General features: G+C 42.2%; 1 protein-coding gene across 2 annotated transcripts in view; it reads left to right on the top strand.

Annotated features, from left to right (window-relative positions):
* Positions 1–24,490, top strand: part of RMDN1 (regulator of microtubule dynamics 1) — a 104,275-nt gene that overhangs the window by 67,829 nt on the left and 11,956 nt on the right. The window contains exons 7-9 of one of the 2 annotated variants that reach the window (XM_030216225.1): positions 6,307–6,394; positions 13,828–13,858; positions 17,759–17,892. In XM_030216225.1, coding sequence (XP_030072085.1) covers positions 6,307–6,394; positions 13,828–13,858; positions 17,759–17,892 — 253 coding nt within the window. The remainder of the gene's footprint in view (positions 1–6,306; positions 6,395–13,827; positions 13,859–17,758; positions 17,893–24,490) is intronic. The other variant, XM_030216232.1, reaches the window with a different exon arrangement.

Raw genomic sequence — 24,490 nt, 5'->3', positions numbered from 1 at the left:
TGTTATAGAAAAACCAGAGTAAGTATAATACATATAGGAAATAAAAATAATAAACTTTCCCCTCTTATATTAAGAGAGGTAAGAAAAACAGAAAACATCCTCTTTCTTAGACCACCAAAACTTTAGAGGGAGCGTTAAACATATACAGGTGGTTTAAATAAAAAGAAACTATCTTAAACATAGATGGCCTGGTTAACTCCTTACATCTTTATTATTAATCCTGATCTTCTTAATATTCAAATACTATCTGGAATCTAGAAAAGATTTTAGCTGTTGCGGTTCAAAAAAAACATATTTTTTATCTAGGTAATTTACCAAACATTTACATGGATAAGACAAAATAAATCTCGCTCCCAGCAGTCTAGTCTCTTCTCTAAGTGCCAAGAAAGCTTTTCTTCTATCCTGTGTGGTCTTAACCACATCCGGGTATATCCATATCTTATCACCAAGAAAAGTTTTCGCGGCATTTTTGAAATACATTTTCATTATAGCATTCATATCCTGTTCGAAAACCAACGAAACAAGCAACGTTCTCCTTGCTGAAACTTCGGTTGCTGACTGTTCTAAAAAGTCAGTCAGATTTTGCAAATCTCCCATAGACTTCAATTTTTCCCCCCTTTTTAAATCAGGTAAATAATAAATTTTATTGATTGGAGGAATCAAATCAGGGGAATATTGAAGATTTTCCATCAAGAACTTTTTAAATAAATCCTTCGCATTTATTTCTGGGGAAATTGGAAAATTCAGCAACCTCAAATTCAAACGTCTGTTATAATTTTCGAACAGTTCTATCTTTCGATGTATTAACATTTTATCTTTTATAAGTAAATCCGTTTTTTCCTTCAGAGTCGATATGTCCTGGTGGGTAGCAGAGTTAATTTTTTCAGATTCTTTTTTAAATGTCTCAAATGTTAATGCTAACGAATCTAATTTACTCACACTTGAAGCAACAACAGAAGTCAATGATTGTATCGCCTGCCAGATAGATTCCAAAGTAACCGCCGCGGGAGCTTCAAGCTCTACTTTGTTCTGCTCTCCCAGCGTCCCGACTCGGGTTCCGGTGGTGAAACCCCATGCAGCGCCTTCTTCGGACACCTCTAGAGGGCCTAGCCCGCTTCTAAGACCTGCTGGGCAGGGCGGAGGGTTAATCTCCGGCGAGGATAGAGATGTATCTGCTCCTAGTGGGAAAGACAATCCACCCACGTCTCCCACTGCCGGAGGCTGACTCGAGCCGGTCTGTCGAGGAGTACTGGTGGCGTATTTCTTCATCGTCGTCTGCACAAGAGTAGTTTCTGGGTTCGCCACCGGTAAAGCCCTTACCACTCCTTTCCTCTTGGTGTGAGGCATTTTTCAGAGGTAATTTTGCAAAAATCGTGAGCACCATAGGAAAGTCAGCAACAACGAAGAGCGTCCATCAGTTCTTCCGCCATCTTGACACGCCCCCTCCCCAATTCCGGCTAAAAAGTTTTTAACTTCACCGTGCTTATCTACGGAGTGGAATGAGATCTTTAAACATAGATAATAACGACAAATAATGCTGTAAAATTTCACATTGAAATCTCAAGCAGTTGCTAAGAAAACAGCAAAAACCTCTAGGGGGTTAAGTTTTTTAGCCTCACCCTGTAGTTTTCAGATTGATTGGTTTCTTAGGTCTTGCCCTTGTTGTTTTCAGGGACCCTGGTAGCTAGAGATTTCCATTTTGGGTGAATATTATGGCCTGCTTGTCCTTGAAGGAAGAGAAGTAACTTACCTGTAGCAGGTGTTCTCTGAGGACAGCAGGCCAATTCTCACAAACTCTCCCTTCTCCACTTGAAGTTGACTTTTCCAACTATATCATTATACTGCTGGTCCCACACTTGCACGTCGGTGGGATGCTGCCAAAGGCCTCTGAAAGAGACAGTACACTGGGTAGCGTCCACAGTGGGCTTTGTCGGATGATGTCACCCAGTTGTGAGAATAAGTGGCCTGCTGTCCTCAGAGAACACCTGCCACATGCAAGTAGCCTCACTTTATTAGGTCAAAGTAAAGTGAATTAAGGACGATGATGTCTGAATGCCCAAATACATTTTAGGATGATTTTTAACACTGTTTCAAAGCTATAAAGAATTCTAAGGTAACAGGATGGCAGGGGGGAGGTGATGAAATTACATTCATTGTTTTAGATCGGAATGATTTATGGGCCAGTGTGATAAGGCTGTGTTAGATTTTTAGTACAGAATTTTTAATTCAGCAATAAAATTAAATTTCCTATGTACAAGTTTAAGTTCATGTTTTTTGATATATCGAAACAGGGAGCACACCACTGATAGGCAAAAAACACTGACGTAAAAAGAGAATCTACGTTAGAATAGAAATGTGTACTAAAATGGAAGTTACCGTATTTTTCGGACTATAAGACGCACTTTTTTCCCCCAAAATTTGGGAGGAAAATGGGGGGTGCGTCTTATAGTCCGAAGGTAGCGAGTTTTGGATCGCCGTCCCCTACTTACGCGATGCCATGTTCCCTGGTGGTCTAGTGACGTCGGGGCAGGAAAGAGCCCCCTCTTTCCTGCCCATCGCGCTGCTCTCCGTGCTCCTGACTGGTTCCTGACGGTCTCGGCGATATTCCGGCCATTTTGAATCTCGCCGAGACCGTCAGGAAGCAGTCAGGAGCACGGAGAGCAGCGCGATGGGCAGGAAAGAGGGGGCTGTTTCCTGCCCCGACGTCACTAGACCACCAGGGAACATGGCATCGCGTAAGTAGGAGACGACAATCCAAAACTCGGACAAGACGCACCGGAGCACCTAGGTTTTAGAGGAGGGAAAAAGGAAAATTTTTTTTTCCTATTTCCCTCCTCTAAAACCTAGGTGCGTCTTATGGTCCGGTGCGTCTTATAGTCCGAAAAATACGGTAACTTTACTTCTGCATTAAAATTAAAATTTGTGCACCGTTGTGTTCAATCTGTCCTAAAGACCTGGGCTCGTTTAGATTCATTTTGTCGGATTCCTAATAGCACTACCTGATAATTGTATAATTGCTGATTTGCTATGGGTATTGTCATGGTATGTTGTTCTGTCTTTTCATTTTTGTTATTAACTTTGCCATGGATTCTTGTAACTTTTTTTTTTGTTTGTTTGTTTGTTTGTTTTGTGTTATACTTGAAAAACCTTAATAAAATATGAAAAAAAAAAATTTGTGCCATGAAGTCCTTGCTTTCTGTTGGCTGAAAAAGTCAGGAAACAGAAGAATCTTAGGAGTTTTTCTGGTTCAGTTATGCTTTGTAAACATGCTTGCTACAGATAAAATCACTATCCTGCAAGAAGCTTTGTCAGTGTGTGGAGAGACTATGCGTTAGAGGTGATTTTTTTTTTTGAGGGGAGAGGTATTGCTGAGAGTTTTATCATTTCTGAGTGCTTCTTCTGCTGTGCTTTGTGATCCTTTTGTATCTCGTCCTTTTTTTTAAAATTCATTTTCAAATATGTGGAAAAGAAACGCATACTCCTCACAAGATAATAAACAAGACAAATAGGAAAACTTCCATATCATTAAAAAAGGTAATAAAGAAGAATACATAATAGCCCATAAAACAGAGAAAAAGAACATAGGAATCAGAATTTCAAACAATTCCATACTTAGGGATCCTTTTACTAAGCTGCGGTAAGTAATAATGTGTGCTTACCACAGGTTAAAATACACTACCTCAGGGTGCGCTCAGGGGTCCCGCAGTAGTTTTGGGATTGATGCGCACTACCCATGCGCTAAAAAGTAGAATTTATTTTTTAGCACTGGGGGTGGGTCTGGGGGCAGAGTAGGCATGTGTGCTCATTTGTTAGCGCAGCTACATCGCTGCACACTAACCGATTAGCACATGTTTAGCATGTAAGCTCTTACTACCTACAAAATAGGTGGTGGTAAGGGCTCAAATGCTAAAGGGGAAATTAGCATGTGGCCATTAACAGGAAACATAGAAAATTGGGCCATTTTACCGCCATGCTGAAAGTGGCCTCAGCATGCGGGAAAGACCCACACTGGGGATAGCACAGGCCACCTTTTAGCATGACTTGGTGAAAGGACCCCTCTAGGGCCAGATTCTATATATGTCGCCTAAAAAATCCGCATGGAACTCAGTTTCGCCTAAGCATATTCTATAAGATTTACGCTCAGTATATAGAATACACTTAGTCTATATCATCACACCTAAATCTGTGCGTACCCATTTACACCAGCGAAAACCTAGCGTAAATCCCGGCGCATAGATTTAGACAGATTGCTGCGCTCATAAATTTTGGAACGCCCACGAAACACCCGTAAACATGCCCCTTTGAATTGCACGCATTTATTTTGAACTGTGTGTGTCACCATTTAGGCGCAGTTCATTGTAGAATGCGCTTACTGAGTTGAATGCATAACTTGCAATTATTGTCAATTAGTGCTCATTATTGCTTGTTAAGTGCTGTTAAAAATGCTGATTGGCTTGTTGAGCCAATTAAGTTATGCACGTAGTTTTAGAATGCACCTGGATTTCGGCGTGGAAATCTAGGCACCATATGCTTAGTGTCTACAAAATTCCATAGAACACCCCAAATCCTTCTCTAATTAAGATGATTCCAAAAATATATAAATGCTTTCCTGATAACAAACTATACATTTACAAGGAAACTGTAAAAATTAAGCTCCTATGGCCAAAACCTTTTCCTGGAGAAAACTGCATAAACCATTCTTATCCATTAAATGGGAAAGCCACTTCTTATCTCTGACGCTATGGTTATTGAGATGTGCAGACTCGCCTGGTTGCATGCCTCAGACTTAGAAACAGTGGTTCAAGAGAAACTGGTGGATGTTCCATGCTGGAGTGGGTGGAGCAGTCTTTTTGGTGACAAGGTGGAGGAGGTCATTGACCTCTTCAGGAAATGCACTGATACTATTAAATCACTCTTCCAGAAGGTACTCTGGCGGAGTGCAAAGGAAAGTCTACTACTGACAAAGGCATAAGTTCCCTCCACCCTTTCATCTATCCCAAACTACCCAGAGCTCTCGCAGTACAGTAGCAGAAGGCTCAGAAGTCCCAAACCAGGGCAAGATTTTGACTGGCTCCAGCAGAGCATAGCCACCATAAAAGTAGCTGTGCTGGGCAACCTACCAGTAGGAGTGAGGCTAAATTTTTTCCCAAAAGAGGTGGTCCCTTGTAACCTCCAACTAGTGGGTTCTCATAATAGTGCGGACAAGCTACACCCAGCAGTTGAAAACCATACTGCCAAACTGTCCACCAAGAGTATCAAAATTAAGCTCTCAGCACCAGGAATTGCTTGTAAAGGAACTCTCGTCCCTTTTACAGGCCAAAGTGATTGAACCTGTTTCACCAGAGGAAAAAGAGAAGGGATTTCATTCCAAGTATTTACCTAGTCCCAAAGAAATTAGGAGGATTTCACACTATCCTAGATCTAGTAGATGGTATAGGACCTTGAAAGGAGAGGAAGATATAGTAGATGGTGTATCTAGGCTTACTGGATAGCCCATATGGACTTTATCGGCCATAATTTTCTGTGTTTTTATTTCCACTAAATCTGGGGCCTTGGAGTTGAAGAGAATCCTCCTTTACCTTCTCCCCCTAGACCACATAAGCCCAGAAGTTAGAGTGTCTTTTCCGTCAAACCCTTTTGTCAAGACATGAAGAATGCACACATAATATTGTGTTTATGAATTTAGTCACAAGTACGAGGCATTTAGTTTAGATCAGTGCAGTTATGAAACTTCTTGTTACCACTTAAATCTTGGCTGTAGTCAGTAGTCGTCATGAATAAAAAGGAAGCAGCATTCTTTCTATATTGTATATTTTAGTCATACAGGCAGCAAATTTTAACTTTCACTTTGCTTTCATTAAAACTTTTACAATTATTTTTGAAGCCCCTAAACTTCAGTGAGTAGCAGTGTTTGGAACAATATCTGATGTTATGTCACACAGAATGGTGTGATTGAGTCATGCTGTATAATTGATGTCATTTGTAGCTTTATAACTAAAAGGGACCGTTTGAATCTCATTACATATGTGTGATAATTTGTGACACTTTTTTTTACATTATGGCTGTTCCCAAAAACTCATTGCGAGCTTGGAGAAATTAGCTCAAAGTATTTTGAAAATGACTTTCCAGCAATATTTGTTCTACTAAAAGTCATATGGTTTTGCTATCAAGTGTGCCTTTGAAATAGTGTATGATCCACAGAGCACACATATTACTGTTAAAGTATATGGAGGGAGCAAATTTCCACAAAATAAAGAATTAAAATTGTGATGCATTATGATGCTTGAACATGTGTCTTCCTCTTAGGTGTTGGTCTTTTGCTAGTCTGTCTTGGTTCCAGAGAAAAATGGGAGCAATTCTTTTTTCAACCCCACCAACTTCCACTTATGAAGAGGTAAGGTGACCATTCTTTTCTTCTACAGCTCAGAATTTGAGTTTTATTATTTCATCTTTCCCACACAGTATTGGGAGATTTCAGCATTCTGGTTGATGTTGACCGTTATGACTTGTACGCATGGGTTCTTTGAACTCTTTTTGGGTTCTCTTCAAGAAATCTGTTTGTATGAACATATATATTCTTACATAAATTGAGGGTCCCTCAGTGTATGGAAAAATATTTTAGGGGTTCCTCTATGGTTAAAAGTTTGGGAATTACTGATCTACACAGTTTCATAAAAGTTTGAGAGGAGGAGATTCATATTCATATTCAGTAATTTTATATGAGAATTTAATTTCATCATAGCTGAGCATTCTTTACTGGTACTAATTATACTTCTAGCCATTTTTACTTATGCATTTTTATATTGCTACTTATTTTACAGTTTAATTTACAGTTCCATTTACTTAACAAACCTTATGTGATTAACAGTCTTCTTAGATGTCTATTATTTATCTTTTTAGTACATGCTTTTTATGTCTTTGTAAAAAACAAATTGTTTTGTCATTACTTTGTATATGCTTGTATTAAGTTACATATTTTTGTGTATTGTAATTGCATATTCCTTTTAATTTGTAGACTCCTGAAGCAGGCATTTTTGTCGAAACATGGCTCCGTGTCGAGTCTTTTGAGTTTTCTTTACATTTTTTAATAAGGTATTTTTATCTATTACTCGCCTCCACGGTGTCTTGGAAGTGTTGTGTTGATTTCGCTACTTTTTGGTTGTTTTTTTATCTTTAACCACGTAGCGGATCTAGTTTCTGCACTTTTGTTGGTTTTTTGCTTATAAATTGTTTGAACACAGAATGGGAGGAAAGTCTTGGAATGCAGCACATGTGCTCATAGATAGAATCATGGCTGCCATGAATCTGTGACATTGACCAAAAAAACTATTTGAAAGGTAATTCTACTTAGCTCATTCAAGGGTGCAGGAGTTCACTGGTGAGTCAAACGTCCTGTGGGGATCCCCATACGTATTGTGACTTAAAAAAAATGGCTGTAGTTAGCACTACTCCCTAAAAGCGAAATTATAGTCCACTATTCCGAGCGTGTGTTGTTGCAGGGAACCTTTGTAAACAGCATTACAATAATCAAATTTGGAGAGAACCAATGTTTGCACCAAAGATCGAAAGACAGAATTTGAAATGAAACTGTGTATATATATATATATAGATATATATAGATAGATAGATAGATAGATAGATAGATAGACAGACAGACAGACATACAGTGGGGGAAATAAGTATTTGATCCCTTGCTGATTTTGTAAGTTTGCCCACTGACAAAGACATGAGCAGCCCATAATTGAAGGGTAGGTTATTGGTAACAGTGAGAGATAGCACATCACAAATTAAATCCGGAAAATCACATTGTGGAAAGTATATGAATTTATTTGCATTCTGCAGAGGGAAATAAGTATTTAATCCCTCTGGCAAACAAGACCTAATACTTGGTGGCAAAACCCTTGTTGGCAAGCACAGCGGTCAGACGTCTTCTGTAGTTGATGATGAGGTTTGCACACATGTCAGGAGGAATTTTGGTCCACTCCTCTTTGCAGATCATCTCTAAATCATTAAGAGTTCTGGGCTGTCGCTTGGCAACTCGCAGCTTCAGCTCCCTCCATAAGTTTTCAATGGGATTAAGGTCTGGTGACTGGCTAGGCCACTCCATGACCCTAATGTGCTTCTTCCTGAGCCACTCCTTTGTTGCCTTGGCTGTATGTTTTGGGTCATTGTCGTGCTGGAAGACCCAGCCACGACCCATTTTTAAGGCCCTGGCGGAGGGAAGGAGGTTGTCACTCAGAATTGTACGGTACATGGCCCCATCCATTCTCCCATTGATGCGGTGAAGTAGTCCTGTGCCCTTAGCAGAGAAACACCCCCAAAACATAACATTTCCACCTCCATGCTTGACAGTGGGGACGGTGTTCTTTGGGTCATAGGCAGCATTTCTCTTCCTCCAAACACGGCGAGTTGAGTTCATGCCAAAGAGCTCAATTTTTGTCTCATCTGACCACAGCACCTTCTCCCAATCACTCTCGGCATCATCCAGGTGTTCACTGGCAAACTTCAGACGGGCCGTCACATGTGCCTTCCGGAGCAGGGGGACCTTGCGGGCACTGCAGGATTGCAATCCGTTATGTCGTAATGTGTTACCAATGGTTTTCGTGGTGACAGTGGTCCCAGCTGCCTTGAGATCATTGACAAGTTCCCCCCTTGTAGTTGTAGGCTGATTTCTAACCTTCCTCATGATCAAGGATACCCCACGAGGTGAGATTTTGCGTGGAGCCCCAGATCTTTGTCGATTGACAGTCATTTTGTACTTCTTCCATTTTCTTACTATGGCACCAACAGTTGTCTCCTTCTCGCCCAGCGTCTTACTGATGGTTTTGTAGCCCATTCCAGCCTTGTGCAGGTGTATGATCTTGTCCCTGACATCCTTAGACAGCTCCTTGCTCTTGGCCATTTTGTAGAGGTTAGAGTCTGACTGATTCACTGAGTCTGTGGACAGGTGTCTTTCATACAGGTGACCATTGCCGACAGCTGTCTGTCATGCAGGTAACGAGTTGATTTGGAGCATCTACCTGGTCTGTAGGGGCCAGATCTCTTACTGGTTGGTGGGGGATCAAATACTTATTTCCCTCTGCAGAATGCAAATAAATTCATATACTTTCCACAATGTGATTTTCCGGATTTAATTTGTGATGTGCTATCTCTCACTGTTACCAATAACCTACCCTTCAATTATGGGCTGCTCATGTCTTTGTCAGTGGGCAAACTTACAAAATCAGCAAGGGATCAAATACTTATTTCCCCCACTGTATATAGTTATATATAGATATATATATATATGCCAGAATCCCTTATCAGCTTTACATGTATGTATAATTTTTTCTGGGTCAATACTTAAAAACTGTAGCAAGTATAAATGGATCCATCCCAGAATACTGAGGGAGCTCAGAGAGGTTCTGGCAGGTCCTCTTAAAGACTTGTTTAATAAATCCTTAGAGACGGGAGAGGTTCCGAGGGATTGGAGAACGGCGGAGGTGGTCCCTCTTCACAAAAGTGGGGATAGGGAAGAAGCTGGAAACTACAGGCCGGTAAGCCTCACTTCGGTTATTGGAAAAGTAATGGAAGCGATGCTGAAGGAAAGGATAGTGAATTTCCTGGAAGCCAATAAGTTGCAAGATCCGAGACAACATGGTTTCACCAAAGGGAAATCGTGCCAAACGAATCTCATTGAATTCTTTGACTGGGTGACGGGAGAATTAAATCAAGGACGTGCTATGGACGTCATCTATTTAGATTTCAGCAAGGCTTTTGACACGGTTCCCCACAGGAGGCTCTTGAATAAACTAGACGGCCTGAAGATAGGACCCGAAGTGGTGAACTGGATTAGGAACTGGTTGACGGACAGACGCCAGAGGGTGGTGGTGAATGGAGTTCGCTCGCAGGAGGGAAAGGTGAGTAGTGGAGTGCCTCAGGGATCAGTGCTGGGGCCCCTTCTGTTCAATATATTTGTGAGTGACATTGCCGAGGGGTTACAAGGTAAGGTTTGCCTTTTTGCCGATGACACCAAGATTTCCAACAGAGTGGACACCCCGGAGGGTGTGGAAAACATGAAAAAAGATTTGAAGAAGCTAGAAGAATGGTCTAACGTTTGGCAATTAAAATTCAATGCGAAGAAATGCAAAGTGATGCACTTGGGGAGTAGCAATCCAAGGGAGACATATGTGTTAGGCGGGGAGAGTCTGATAGGCACGGACGGGGAGAGGGATCTTGGGGTGATAGTATCTGAGGACCTGAAGGCGACGAAACAGTGCGACAAGGCGGTGGCAGTAGCTAGAAGATTGCTAGGCTGTATAGAGAGAGGAGTGACCAGCAGAAGAAAGGAGGTTTTAATGCCCCTGTATAAGACGTTGGTGAGGCCCCACCTGGAGTATTGTGTTCAGTTTTGGAGGCCGCATCTTGCGAAGGATGTTAAAAAAATGGAAGCGGTGCAAAGAAAAGCTACGAGAATGGTATGGGATTTACGTTCCAAGAAGTATGAGGAGAGGCTTGCTGACCTGAACATGTACACCCTGGAGGAAAGGAGGAACAGGGGTGATATGATACAGACGTTCAAATATTTGAAAGGTATTAATCCGCAAACGAATCTTTTCCGGAGATGGGAAGGCGGTAGAACGAGAGGACATGAAATGAGATTGAAGGGGGGCAGACTCAGAAAAGATGTCAGGAAGTATTTCTTCACAGAGAGGGTGGTGGACGCTTGGAATGCCCTCCCGCGGGAGGTGGTGGAGATGAAAACGGTAACGGAGTTCAAACATGCATGGGATATGCATAGAGGAATACTGTGCAGAAGGAATGGATCCTCAGTAGCTTAGCTGAAATTGGGTGGCGGAGCAGTTGGGGGGAAGAGGGGGAGGTGGTTGGGAGGCGAGGATAGGGGAGGGCAGACTTATACGGTCTGTACCAGAGCCGCTGATGGGAGGCGGGACTGGTGGTTGGGCTGGGCAGACTTGTATGGTCTGTGCCCTGAAGGGGACAGGTACAAATTCAAGGTAAGGTATACACTTATAGGTTTCTCGTTGGGCAGACTGGATGGACCGTGCAGGTCTTTTTCTGCCGTCATCTACTATGTTACTATGTTACTATGGTTTACATATATTCAGGTATTTATTTTGTACCAGGGGCAATGGAGAGTTAAGTGACTTGCCCAGAGTCACAAGGAGCTGCAGTGGGAATCGAACTCAGTTCCCCAGGATCAAAGTCCACTGCACTAACCTTAATGGTGTGCCAGTTGATTTAGTATATCTAAATTTTCAGAAAGCGTTTGATAAAGTCTCTCATGAGAGACTCTTGAGAAATTTAAAAATCCATGGAATAAGAAGCAGCGTTCTGTGGTGGATTAAGAATTGGTTGATGGATAAAATACAGAGGGTAGGGTTAAATGGCCAATGCTGTCAGTGAAGGAGGATGAATAGTGGAGTGCCTCAGGTATCTGTACTGGGACAAGTGCTATTTAACATATTTATAAATGATCTGGAAATCAGAAAAACAAGTGAGGTGATTGAGGTCCTCTTTTACCAAACTGTGCTAGTAATTCCTGTGCGGCAACACCGACGCAGCCCATTCAAAGTGAATGAGCTTTGTCAGCATTGCCATGCTGGGAATCGCTATTGTGGTTTAGTAAAAGGGACCCTAAATTTGCAGACGACATAAAACTATTCAAAGTTGTTAAAATGTATGTGGATTGTGAAAAATTGCAGGAAGGCCTTAGGAAGTTGAAAGACTGGTCATCCAAATGGCAGATGAGATTTAATGTGGACAAATGCAAATCATAGTTATTTGATGCTAGGTTCTACCCAAGGAGTCAACACTCAAATAAAAGTTCTAGATGTCATCATGGACAATACACTGAAATCTTCTGCCCAGTGTGTGGCAGCGGCCAAAATAGCAAACAGAATGCTAAGAATTATTAGGAAAGGGATAGAAAATAAGACAAAGAATATTATAATGCCTCTGTACCACTCCATGGTGTGAACACATCTTGAGTGTTGTGTGCAATTCTAGTCGCTGTTTTTAAAAAAAGATATAACAGAATTAAAGAAGGTTCAAAGAAGGCAACCAAAATAATTAAAGGGATGGAACTCCTGTCATATGAGAAAATGCTTAAGGGTAGGGTTACCATATTTGTGGAGATAAAAAAAGAGGACAATGGAAATCGATTTTTTACTCTTACAAAAAGTACAAAGACTAGGGGACACACAATGAAGTCAATATTTTTTTCACTCAACGAATAGTTAGGCTCTGGAACTTGTTTCCAGAGGATCTAGTATCAGCAGTTAATGTATCTGGGTTTAAGTTTGCACAAGTTCCTGGAGGAAAGTCCATAGTTTTCTATTGAGATAGACATGAGGAGAGCCACTGCTTGTCCGTGGGATCAGTAGCTTGAATCTTGCTATTTGTAATTCTGCCAGGTACTTGTGACCTGAATTGGCCACTGCTGGAAGCAGGATACTGGGCTAGATGGACCATTGGACTGACCCAGTATGGCTATTCTTATGTGTTGATCACACTAGCTGTGGGACTTAAATAATCCATATATATTGAGTGCTGCTGTCTGTTTAAATGAGTGAAACACTCTTGCTCTGCCCTGGCACTATAGGGATAGTGCTGGAGTGGTCAGAAAGAATTTTCAGTGGCTCTATTCAGATAGTCATGCATAATTAGTGGATGGAAAATATCAACTCTTTCACTAAAGTGCAAGAAAGGAAGAAAAGACCTCTGGAATAGTCTATGGATGTGAAAAACCTTTTTAGAAATGTTTAATAGTAGTAGTAGTAGTATTCCACAATGCCACAACAGACATTCAGTTTCTTTTAATCATCGGCCAAAAACCTCCTTAAAAATGTGCAAAAACCAAAATCTTGATATACAATGTCAATACAGTCTTTTTCAAATTTAGGATATGTAATCACATTTAATCAAAATACTCAAAATGTCTTCATAGACTAATATTGTAGTTATGTAGAAGCACTTATCTTCTGCAATCCGACAGGGTCCCGTTTCACTAAACGCTTCTTCAGGGGTGTTCTTGTTCTCAAACATAATTACATTTTCTCATGGTATATTGTGTCAGTGTTACAAGCAGTATGCCATGAGGAAATGTAATTATTCTTTATTCTTATTTATTATTATTTCTTGTAGTTGTTTCAGCAGTTTGTACCACAATCACGGCAGTACACTGCTTTGGTGTCCTTTTAGGATTTGTAGTCTTTTTAAAGACTGTATCCATTTTTGGCACTCTTGCGAAGCATTTTTTGCTACAGTTGGGTTAAATCACATATGCACAGACTCCTGAGGCAGACACTAGCTGAAACTTGGTGCCATGTCGAGTCATCACTTTTAAACATTGTCTTATTTATGGAATAAAGTGTATATGACTTCCTTCGTCTTCCTAGCATTATTGTATTAGTTTTGTGGATCATGCTACTCCTTTGTTTAACACATATAGGAATTACCATTATGAGAGGAACAGAGTATTATGAAGGAACTACTGTTAGGGAAAAGGAAAGGAAACAGGGAGGAAATCAGAAAATGGTGGTATGGTGACACTGAAGGATTATGGGAGTTGGTGTGCCAAGCTGATTATGTCAATTAGTTTATACTGAGGTGATAGGGGAGTCATTGGTTATATGGTGCACACTAGGAAATGATCCTCTGTGAATAAGAAGGTAGGCCTATTCAAGTATGTAGAGATAACAAAAACTTCAGCACAAGAAATGTTCTGATGTTAAAGTTGTGACAGGTTTGTGTCTTTAATGTCATGTTGAATTTCAAATAAAAAGTATCCAAAAGTAATACAAATGCAATTTTATTGTCTTCTAGGCTCTGCAATACTTTTTAAAGGCAGAACAAGGTAACTCCATAATGTTTATTTCAAATTTTTGTCAGTGGTGTTTCATGATGTAAAACTTTGTGCCAGCAGGATGACAAGTAGGCACTGAATTAGTAGTGACATTAAGGGACCATCAACCCATCCTGTTTTTAATACTGCAGAACAGTGGCGTAACAAGGGCGGGGTGGTGGGGGCGGTCTGCCCCGGGTGTCAGCGGGTGGGGGGTGCTAGTCCATCGAGTCTCCTGCCACCATCCTGCCTGTTTAAAAAAAATGCATCTGGGACGCAGGCAGCGCTTCGCGTCTACCCTGTGCATGCTGTAAAAGCTGAAAATCGCCTCGCTGGTATCCTCGCTATGTCCCGCCCTCTTCTGAGGTAACTTCCTATTTCCTCGAGGGCGGGACATAGCGAGGACACCAGCAAGGCGATTTTCAGCTTTTACAGCATGCACAGGGCAGACGCGAAGCGCTGCCTGCGTCGCAGATGCATTTTTTAAAAAACAGGCAGGGTGGTGGCAGGAAAAGAGGGCTCTGTCAGCTTTCGACGGAGGGGAGACGACGGGACCGGATCGGGAGGGGGCTCAGAGGGGGCTCAGATGGGAGAGGGGGAGCTCAGAGGGGGCTCAGATGGGAGAGGGGGAGCCCAGAGGGGAGAAGGGGATTGGGGAGGGGTGGGGGTGCTCAGAGGGGGCTCAGATGGGAGAAGGGGAGCTCAGGGGGGAGAAGGGGATTGGGGAGGGTAGGGTTGCTCAGGGGGAGCTCAGAGGGGAGAAGGGGAGCTCAGAGGGGAGAAGGGGAGCTCAGAGGGGAGGGGAGGGGGTGCTCAGAGGGGGCTCAGATGGGAGAGGGGGAGCTCAGAGGGGAGAAGGGGAGCTCAGATGGGAGAGGGGGAGCCCAGAGGGGAGAAGGGGATTGGGGAGGGTGGGGGAGCTCAGAGGGATGCTCAGAGGGGAGAAGGGTATTGAGGAGGGGTGGGGGAGCTCAGAGGGGAGAAGGGCATTGGGGAGGGGTGGGGGTGCTCAGAGGGGAGAAGGGTCTGAAGCTGGAACTGGGGTCTGACAAGGGGGCAGGAGGGAAAATGGGTCCATGCCTGGGGCAGGTGGGAGAATGGGTCTGGGGCTGAAAGGGGGGATGCAAGGCATGTGGTGGATGAATGGGGCTGGAACTGGGGACTGAAAAGGAGGGTAGTTGGGATAAGGGGGCTAGTACTGGAACTGGGGGCTGAAAAGGGGCAGGGGCTGAAACTGTGGGGACTGGGGGCTTTAAAGGGGACAGGGAGAACTGGCTGGGACTGAAGCTCGGGACTGGTGAGAGAAAAGGGCTGGGGTTGAAACTAGGGGCTGAAAAGGAGACAAGGAGAAGTGGCTGGGGGCTGAAGCTTGGGTCTGATGGGAGAAAAGGGCTGGGGACTGGTGGGATAGTGGGGATGAAAAGGGGGGCATGTGGGAGATGTGGGCTGGGTCTGGAACTAGGGACAGGTGGAATAAGGGGGCTGGAACTGGGGGCTGAAAAGAGGGGGCAGAGAGAGAGGGGACAGACCCTGGATGGATGGGAGAGGGAGGGCAGACGGATTGAAGGGGGCAGAGAGAAAGGGCAGATGGTGGATGGAAGGGGCAGAGATAGAGGGCAGATGTGGCTGGAAGGCAGAGAGAGAGCGCAGATGTGGATGGAAGGGGGAGAGAGATGGCAGACTCGGGCAGATGGTGGATGGAAGGGGCAGAAATAGAGGGCAGATGTGGATGGAAGAAAGAGAGAGGGCAGACAATGGATGGAAGGGGCAGAGAGAGAGGGCAGACAGTGGATGGAAGGGACATTAGAAAGGGCAGACACTGGATGGCAGAGAGAGAGAGAGCGAAGACAGATGCTGGATAGAAAGAAGACAGTGAAAAGAAGATGAGGAAAGCAGAAACCAGAGACAACAAACTGTAAATAAAATATATATTTTTATTTTTTTCCTTTAGGATATAGTATTGTAGCTGTGTTAATAAATGTTTATAAATAGAACATGTAAATAAGGTAATCTTTTTATTGGACTAATTTTAATACATTTTGACTTAACTTTCAGAGAACAAAACCCCCTTCCTCAGGTCAGGATAGAATACTGTAACAGCACTATACTGTATTGACTTGAGGAAGGAGATTTTGGCCTCTGGAAGCTAAATGTATTAGTCCAATAAAATGGTATTATTTTATTTTCTGTATTTCTTTTATTTCTATTTGTTAATTTGTAAAGTGGTTGGTATTTGTTAGTTTTTTCAAATTTACATCTGCTGTCTTTATATTTTGCACAGTACTAGGGGACATTTTCTGTTTCTGTGGTGTTGCATTGTGTGCAGAGTCTGGCATTGGGGGTTCAGTTTAATTTTTGTCTAAATAGAAAGTTTATGATTACTTATTCTATAGTGGATTAGGGTGTATCTGTGTTTGTGAAAAAGACATGGCTTTCGGTTGGCATTGACTGTACAGGATCGACGATCTGTACTAATCTGTCTGTTTTCATTGTACAATAGGTGAATTGATGTTCTAGTGCTCACTGTAGTGTTTAAGATGCTTTCCTTTTCCTTGTGTGACTCGTACAAATTACTGCTTATGGTATGGTAGAATTGCTCTATAGGTCCTGAGTGTTTTGTATTCTCGGTATGCCTAGTACTGGATTGTGGGGTGGGGGGGGGGGGGGGTTAAAAAATGACCGGCCCCGGGTGTCAACTACCCTAGCTACGCCACTGCTGCAGAATAAATCTTTAAAATGCCTTTTAGATCTTCCAGTTTTTGTTTATCTGATTCCCTTTGTGAAAGTATTGGTTTCCGCTTCCCTGGCTTTATGCTATATATTGTGATGTCCCCCTTTTCACTCAGGGTGACCTGGTTCTCAATATGCAGATCATATGCAAATTAGTGTGCTACCCCTTCCCGCTCAGGGTGACCTGGTTCCCACTAAGCAAATTAAACAGGTTTCACCAACTGCATATTTCTCAGGCAACTCTTTATTCCAGCCCCTGGGCACACTTCTTCTAGCTTAATACTTTATGCTTTCATAGGTCTTCACACTGAGCGCTGATTTTCAAAAGGAAACAACACCGGTAGTTTGTAAATTGGCTACGAGGTCCCTGGGTACAAACTGCATACTTTGTACCTTCTATTCTCCGAGGACAAGCAGGCTCAATATTCTTACGTGTGAGTCGTCGTCCGCGAGAGAATACCTGCTACAGGGTCAAAACATCAGTCAAGAATCCAAATATATATAGGTTTACTTCCTCAACCTCAACACACCTGGAGTATTCCTTTCTAAAATTTGGCTACAATTATGTGTGTTGTAAAAGCCCATACAAGCCTCTACAAAGGAATAGGGTATAACTAGGGCATTCTAGCTAGGTAACTAGTTTGCTATCTGGGACCCACATCATGATCATTATAAGCCTTTGTTATTATCTTGTTCATTTATCTCAGTTGACATAGCAACTTATATATGACAACAGATAAAGGCCAGCACGGTACAGCTAGTGTTGTACTTACAACTCCATAGAATACTATCCCAAGACTGCATTATATTTAATTACCTGTATGTTTATTAAATGTTTATTAAAATTCTTGGTATCCTGCCATTACTGAAGAAAGTTCATAGCGGCATGTGGTTGGCATGATGGCAAATTGCCAACTGGTGTTTAAGCATGAATGACTATAACCTTCACAGAGTGGCAGGTGCGGCTTTGCCTTTGTTGGGCAAACTGGATGACTTTATGGGTCTTTATGTGCCCTCATTTACCGTGTGAACACGATATTTAGAGTTAACAAAAGTATTTTAGGCAAACTTACTAATTATTATCTGAATCTAGATTAAGTATTTATGTAAGTACTTAGTTGTTGCAAGCAAATGTTCAATTTTTTTGTTTGTTTTTGCTTGCTTCTCCCCAACTCCCCACAGTTGCTCCAAATTTTTATAGCCAAAATTTACTCAGTTTGGGAAAGACATACCTTCAATTAAAAGATAGAATCAATGCTCGCTTCTGGTTAACCAAAGCTAAAGAGTACCCAGCACGCACAGAAGATGACAAGGAGGTAAGAAAGGGGAGCAGATGGTAATGTCACTTAAATCTTTCTCTAATGATGATGCCTAAAGACATATTGGAAAAGATGAATGTTCCACTTTTGCTGCCTGATAAGTATACTGACAACTCTAGTCTACTTGTTCATCCCCAATTTTTAAAGTAATTTATCAAAGATAATGTTATTGATTGCCTGATTTTCTGAAAGCCTTTTGAACATTCAGGAGCTCAAGATATCATCTTATTTCCTAGAAAGACTGGGTCTGATTTTGCAGAGCATCCTGGTGAGTGGCCCAACTTGTATCACTCATCCTTAACCTGTTTGTGATCTCAGAGGTTCTAAATTACCTGCGATCACTCAGGAGCTGAGCCTGGGATCCTGTGCATGGAACAGGGAACATTTCTCAGAAAGCTATGTTGGACTTCTGGTTTAAACTACTAAATTTGGCTTCCAGACCTTGTACTGCATTGTAATGTTGTTGAGTTGTTAATGTTTTTAAATTTGTGAGTGGGGGATATTAAATTTGATTTTAAGTCTTTTAAATTTATTTAGTGTATTTTCTGTTATTTTCCCAATGACTTGTAAAAAGACTATAATTAGCCTGTTATTAAAATCAAAGTTACACAATTTTTGACGTTTGTAAAGAACTTTCCTCGTAACCTCTTAACTGAGTTAAAGGTCGCTAAATCTTAGAATGATCTCTCACCAGCAGAGGCAGGTTCTGATATCAGCTCTCCCACAGAATTTAGCTCTCCTAAATAAAGAATGTTAGAATTTGGATGATAAAACAGTTTCCATTACATATCTTCCCACTATTCCAGGACCTGTCAACCTGCAGGTGGAGATAGAGAACTTAACTGAGCCTCTGGCTCTGAATGCTTTGCTCCTGGTCCAGTTGGTCATCTGTTTACCAGTTGAGCTTTGCAGGTGGTTTGAGTCTGCAGAGTCATATCTGGAGGACTTCAGATCCCTGTCCGTGGTGCCCGGTGAATTTACTTCTTCCTTCACCTCTCCTTTTCCAGCAAACAACCTTAAAAAAGGGAGAAGGAAAGAGGTTAGCTGAAGAGCATGGGACAGAATATGATTCCTGAACCTTTCTCATCTGTGGTAAGACTTAAGGAGATTTTGAGCTTGGGGGGAGCAGCCAGCAGTGGTTAGTACGACTAATCTTTGACTCAGAACTGCTTGGAGGGCTGCAAGTTCTACTTGATGCAGGGGAGGTATCCTGTCTCACCACATGGCACACACTGTACTGTGCTTGTGATAGTTGGGGTGAATGGAAGTTCGCACAAAGGCAGTTACAGGATGTTCCCACTGTGGGACCCACCGGTCAGCGTCGGGTGTTGCAGTGCATGCAAACCGGGTATCCCAAAGGACGCGGAGGAAGCAGTTGGCAGCAGCACATCTTCAGATTTGGTGTATCATCCAAATATGCCAGGATCTTCTGGCTCTGTGACAGGACCAGTGCGCAATTTGATGCAGGAGAGCACAGGAATGGATGCCATTTTGTTGGGGCTGACTGGCACTGAGGAGTAGCCTTTGATCACGCGTAGAGCACAGCTGCCATTTTACAGCCTCAGGGCCTGACAGATCATTCAGCTGAATCAGGATTTTTATTTTCTCCATGGTTTTTTATTGCTCTTACACTAGGCCTATTTACTGAAGCAGGGATAATCAGAGTTGCTGCAAGGTGCTTCAGTTTTTCACTCTGCTGCCCCTATGACTCCTTAGAGATCTCATTTAGACCTCTAGGAGTGGGCAGATGAGCCTACCTCTTCTTTTCCCTCTTTATCTGACATGGCCTCAGTCTATTCAGAGGAGCCATCATTGACAGAGCTGTTAGAGGAGGAAGATGATTCAAAAGAACTGAGGTTTTTTCATAAAGAGGAGCTCAATGCTCTTATTTCTGAGGCACTGGCAGTGCTTTCCATGGAGGAGCCTTCTGCTTTGGTGTCAGGAGTTCCACCTTCGTTGATCATGAGGGGGCTTCTTCTATGTCCATGTTCTGGAGTCAATGGCAACAGCCATGGGCAAGGGCTCATATGTGGCCATTTTACGAATCTCTTCTCTTCTCAGCCACTGATTTCTAGTGTCACAGAAGTGCGATCTTTATCTTCTTTGGTCACTGGTTGCCAGACAGAGTATGCAGAGGTGGTTGTCGGGCAAGAATTTGACTGTCTGAGCTCCCTTTCCAGTAACACAATTGGAGGTGGTGACAACAGACGCCAGGAAATCGGGTTGGGGAGCTCATTACAAGTTCCATCTGGCACAGGGCACCTGTATGGAACAGCAATCTCAGTGGTCAATAAATTGCATGAAGCTGAGGGCAGTGTAGAATGCCTTACCCAACTTCGCTCACTTTCTGATGGGGCTTCAATCCAAGTTTTCTCTGACTATGTGATGGCAGTGGCTCTTCTTTTTCCCCCAGTTCATCATCTTGTATCAAAAAGAAATTGTGAAAGATCATATTTATTTCAGGCTGTTAAGATCTCTTCCGACTGACTCAAGACTGGACAATTATTATACAGTCTTTCACAAAAGTCTCAAGACACTTGTTAAGCACAACACCAAAGGGTGGAAGCAGAACCAAGTCCAAATGACCAGCCCAAACAGGAAGTAAGCGTCAAAACAGTTTATTGGGACCCTACTTGGTCTGTGTTCCAGCAACAAGCCTTCCTCAGGGGTTTAGAAACATAAAAATCAATATTTAAAAACATAAATCATAAAAACAAAAGTTATAATAAAATGTGTTGATGATAGAGAAACACATGGTAAATTAATAATATAATATATGAGGATATCGTGGTGGGATGAATGAAGACATCGAGGATGAATGAGTGGGCACAGACTGAACAAGAGTTGCAGGATCTATGACCAGTGTTGTTAGTGATGTTTTCTTGTTGTGTAGGAAGAGTGGAGGGTACCAAATAATTCCTAAGGTTAGGGTTTCTGGAGACAGCAGACAGGGGTGACATATCTGAAACATGAATGCGTCTGTACAATATGCCAGTGCCTTTAAATAATTTTTTTAAATTGTGTGGCTCATAGATGAAAAACAAAATGTGCAGACAAATTCAGGGTTTTTCTTGGGCTTTGTGCCAGTCTTCTGTTCCTTTTTTATTACTTTTTCACTTTCTGTTTGCACTCTATACTTACAGTATTTTGTGATGGTGGCTGTACTTTCAGGCACATTTTTATTCTTTGATGTATCTGCATTAGTTATATTTTTGGAATTTGAACCTTTATTTAATTTCTTCTAGATATCCTTATATCATCACTATATAATACTGTTATTTTGTGTGGTTTCTTTATGTATATTTCTCATTGATGATGTCTGTATTTATATTATTAATTTACCATGTGTTTCCCTATCATCAACACATTTTATTATAACTTTTGTTTTTATGATTTATGTTTTTAAATATTGATTTTTATGTTTTTAGATCCCTGAGGGCAGGCTTGTTGCTGAAACACAGACCGTGTAGGGTCCCAATAAACTGTTTTGATGCTCTTCCTGTTTGGGCTGATCATTTGGAGTTGGTTCTGCTTCCACCCTTTGGTGTTTTTCTTCTTTATGGGAGGCGTAGACACTCCCTTTGCTTCCCCTATTTACTTGTTAAGTCAGACTCAAAAGTACTGGTTAATGGTTAGTTAATGTTGTTATTGACTTGTTTTTTTTATTGTATATGCCACATTATTGTATATGTCATATTATTGTAAACCACTTTGGACCTTGGTGGAAATCTAGTGGTATAGAATAACCTGATTAGATTAGACATCAACAAGCAAGGAGGGACCCGCAGTTGCTGATGGCTGTGGATGCAGCCTCCCTCAAGAGTTGGGTGCAGAAAAATCTTCTCTGTCTTTCAGTAGATCACGTCACAGGATCTGTGAATGTAGAGGTGAACTTTCTCAGCAGGGATGGGATCTATTCAGCCAGGGTTTTCAGCTGATAGTGGACTGATGGGGTTCTCCGCTTCTGAACTTGATGGTGACGAAAAGAAATTCCAAAATGCCCAGGTTCTTAAACTGTTGGAAAGAACCGGGCTCGATGGGGATCGATACCCTACTGCAGCCATGGCCAGAGACACATCTACTGTATGTCATTGGCTCATGGTAGGCTGCGTGTTGAAAAAGATTGCACTGCATTGGGTCAGATAATTCTCTTAGCTCCAGATTGGCTGTGGAGGCATTAGTACGTGGACCTGATCTGACTGCTGGCAGGGATCCTATCCATCTTCTGTAGGTACATGGCCTACTGAAGCAAGGTCCGGTGCTCATGGAGGATGCATGCCCATTGGTCTTATGGCTTGGCTATTGAAAGGGCTCTGTTGAGACAAAAATATTATTCTAATTTGGTCATTGCTACCTTGTTTCAGGCTCAGAAATGCTCTACATCCATTTATGCAAGGGTATGGAGGACTTTTCAGTGCTGGTGTTCTGAGTGTGGACTATCTTCCTTCTGTGCTCAGATTGCGCACATCCTATCATTTCTCCAAGCAGGTCTTCAGAAAGGATTGGCATTGGGTTCTCTAAAAGTTAAGATTGCGGCTTTGCCCTGTTTCAGGGGCCAACTATAGACGATGTCTGTTGTGGTTCACCTGGATATCATTCAATTCTTGCGGAGAGCAGGCCACTTGCAGACTTCCTTTCATACTCCATGGCCAGAGTGGAACCTTAATTTAGTCTTTCAGGCTCTTTAGAAGATTCAGATCTTATGCTAAAGACAGCATTCTTGGTGGCCATTAGATTGTAAGCTCTTTGAGCAGGGACTGTCCTTCTATGTTAAATTGTACAGCGCTGCGTAACCCTAGTAGCGCTTTAGAAATGTTAAATAGTAGTAGTGTTGCGTTGGCACATGGGGTTTCAGAGCTTCAGGCTCTCTCTTTTGTTGGGATCCCTTTCTTTGATTTTTGGAGGTGGATATCTTCCTGCATATGGTTCCGTCCTTTCTTCAGAAAGTGGTATCAGCATTTCATCTCAACCAAATCTGTGGAGCTTCTGTCCTTTTGCAGAGAGTCCTCATTAGATATCTGGAAGTCACGAATGAGTTTTGTAAATTGGACAGACTGTGCTTTTTGGTAAATAAAGGCTTGGCCTCATGGCTTCCAAGCCCACAATTGCTAGATGACTGTAGGAGACAATTACATCAGCTTATTTGCTTGCGGAGAAGCTGGCTCCTTGTGGGCTAATTCTATGAGGCATATAGTGACATCCTGGGCGGAGACTACTGTACTGTCTCTGGCAGATATTTTCAAGACAGCAACGTGGTTGATGCTGCATACCTTTGCCAACAGAAAACGAATTCACAATATCAATGTCTCTGGTAACATTCAACTGCTTGTATACACAAACCAGGACTTAAAAGCCACCTACTTCAAAAAAGTGCTTTAACCAACAGTTGTTTCACCAGTATTTCACCAATATTCCACCAATATAATATATAATATTTTAGAGTACCCTCAGATATAAACCACTGTAACTGCAGTCAATAATGCTGCTAAAACGTGGCATAGCACCTCTTTCATTAGGTAACTCTCACTCTGTTTTTTGGGAGAGAGCAATCTCTGCTCACATTTTTTTATGCTTCCCAATCACCACAGTGCTATAAAATCATTTATTTCTTTTAAAATATATACTAGGTGAAAAAACTGTGCACTTATCTCGTGAGTTCTTGCCTCCCTGGCAGAACTATGTTGCCTTGCTGACACAATAAACAATTGCCTTCCCCTGGAACCGCCCGACTCCGCGGGGTTTCAAATCACTTTCCTCAGGGACAAAGGGTTAAGGCTGCATGAATCACTTCTTCCTCTTTCATTCTGTCTCGCACAATCCACAGATCAAGGCCAGTTTTTTCACCTAGTATATATTTTCACCTAGTATATATTTTAAAAGAAATAAATGATTTTATAGCACTGTGGTGATTGGGAAGCATAAAAAAATGTGAGCAGAGATTGCTCTCTCCCAAAAAACAGAGTGAGAGTTACCTAATGAAAGAGGTGCTATGCCACGTTTTAGCAGCATTATTGACTGCAGTTACAGTGGTTTATATCTGAGGGTACTCTACACATAAATATTACATATTATATTGGTGGAATATTGGTGAAATACTGGTGAAACAACTGTTGGTTAAAGCACTTTTTTGAAGTAGGTGGCTTTTAAGTCCTGGTTTGTGTATACAAGCATACCTTTGCCAAGCACTACAGGGTGGACGTTTTGTCGTGCTCGATAGCCAATTTTGGAGCTTTGGTCCCTCAGGTTGGCAGCCGGATATCATTTGATTCTTGCAGGTAGTGGGCCGCCTCTGAAAAGTGAGGAAACAAGGAAGCAATGACCAAATTAGAATAACGCTTTTGTGTCAACAGAGCCCTTTCAATGGCCAAGCAGTAAGATGCATGGTTCCTCCCTGAGAACGGGACCTTGCTTTAGTAGTCAATGTACCTGCGGAAGACGGAGAGGACCCCCCGTCCAGCAATCAAATCAAGTCCACATGAATGCTGCAGTACGTCTGACAGAAGGCTTCAAGTGGCATGACCGTATCACACCGTTTCTGCAAAAACTACGCTGGCTATTGGTACCTTACAGAGCTAAATTTAAAACTGTTTGATTT

Source organism: Microcaecilia unicolor, chromosome 1, assembly GCF_901765095.1.
Source record: "Microcaecilia unicolor chromosome 1, aMicUni1.1, whole genome shotgun sequence".
Taxonomy (NCBI): domain Eukaryota; kingdom Metazoa; phylum Chordata; class Amphibia; order Gymnophiona; family Siphonopidae; genus Microcaecilia; species Microcaecilia unicolor.
This window is presented reverse-complemented; position numbering and strand designations above follow the sequence as displayed.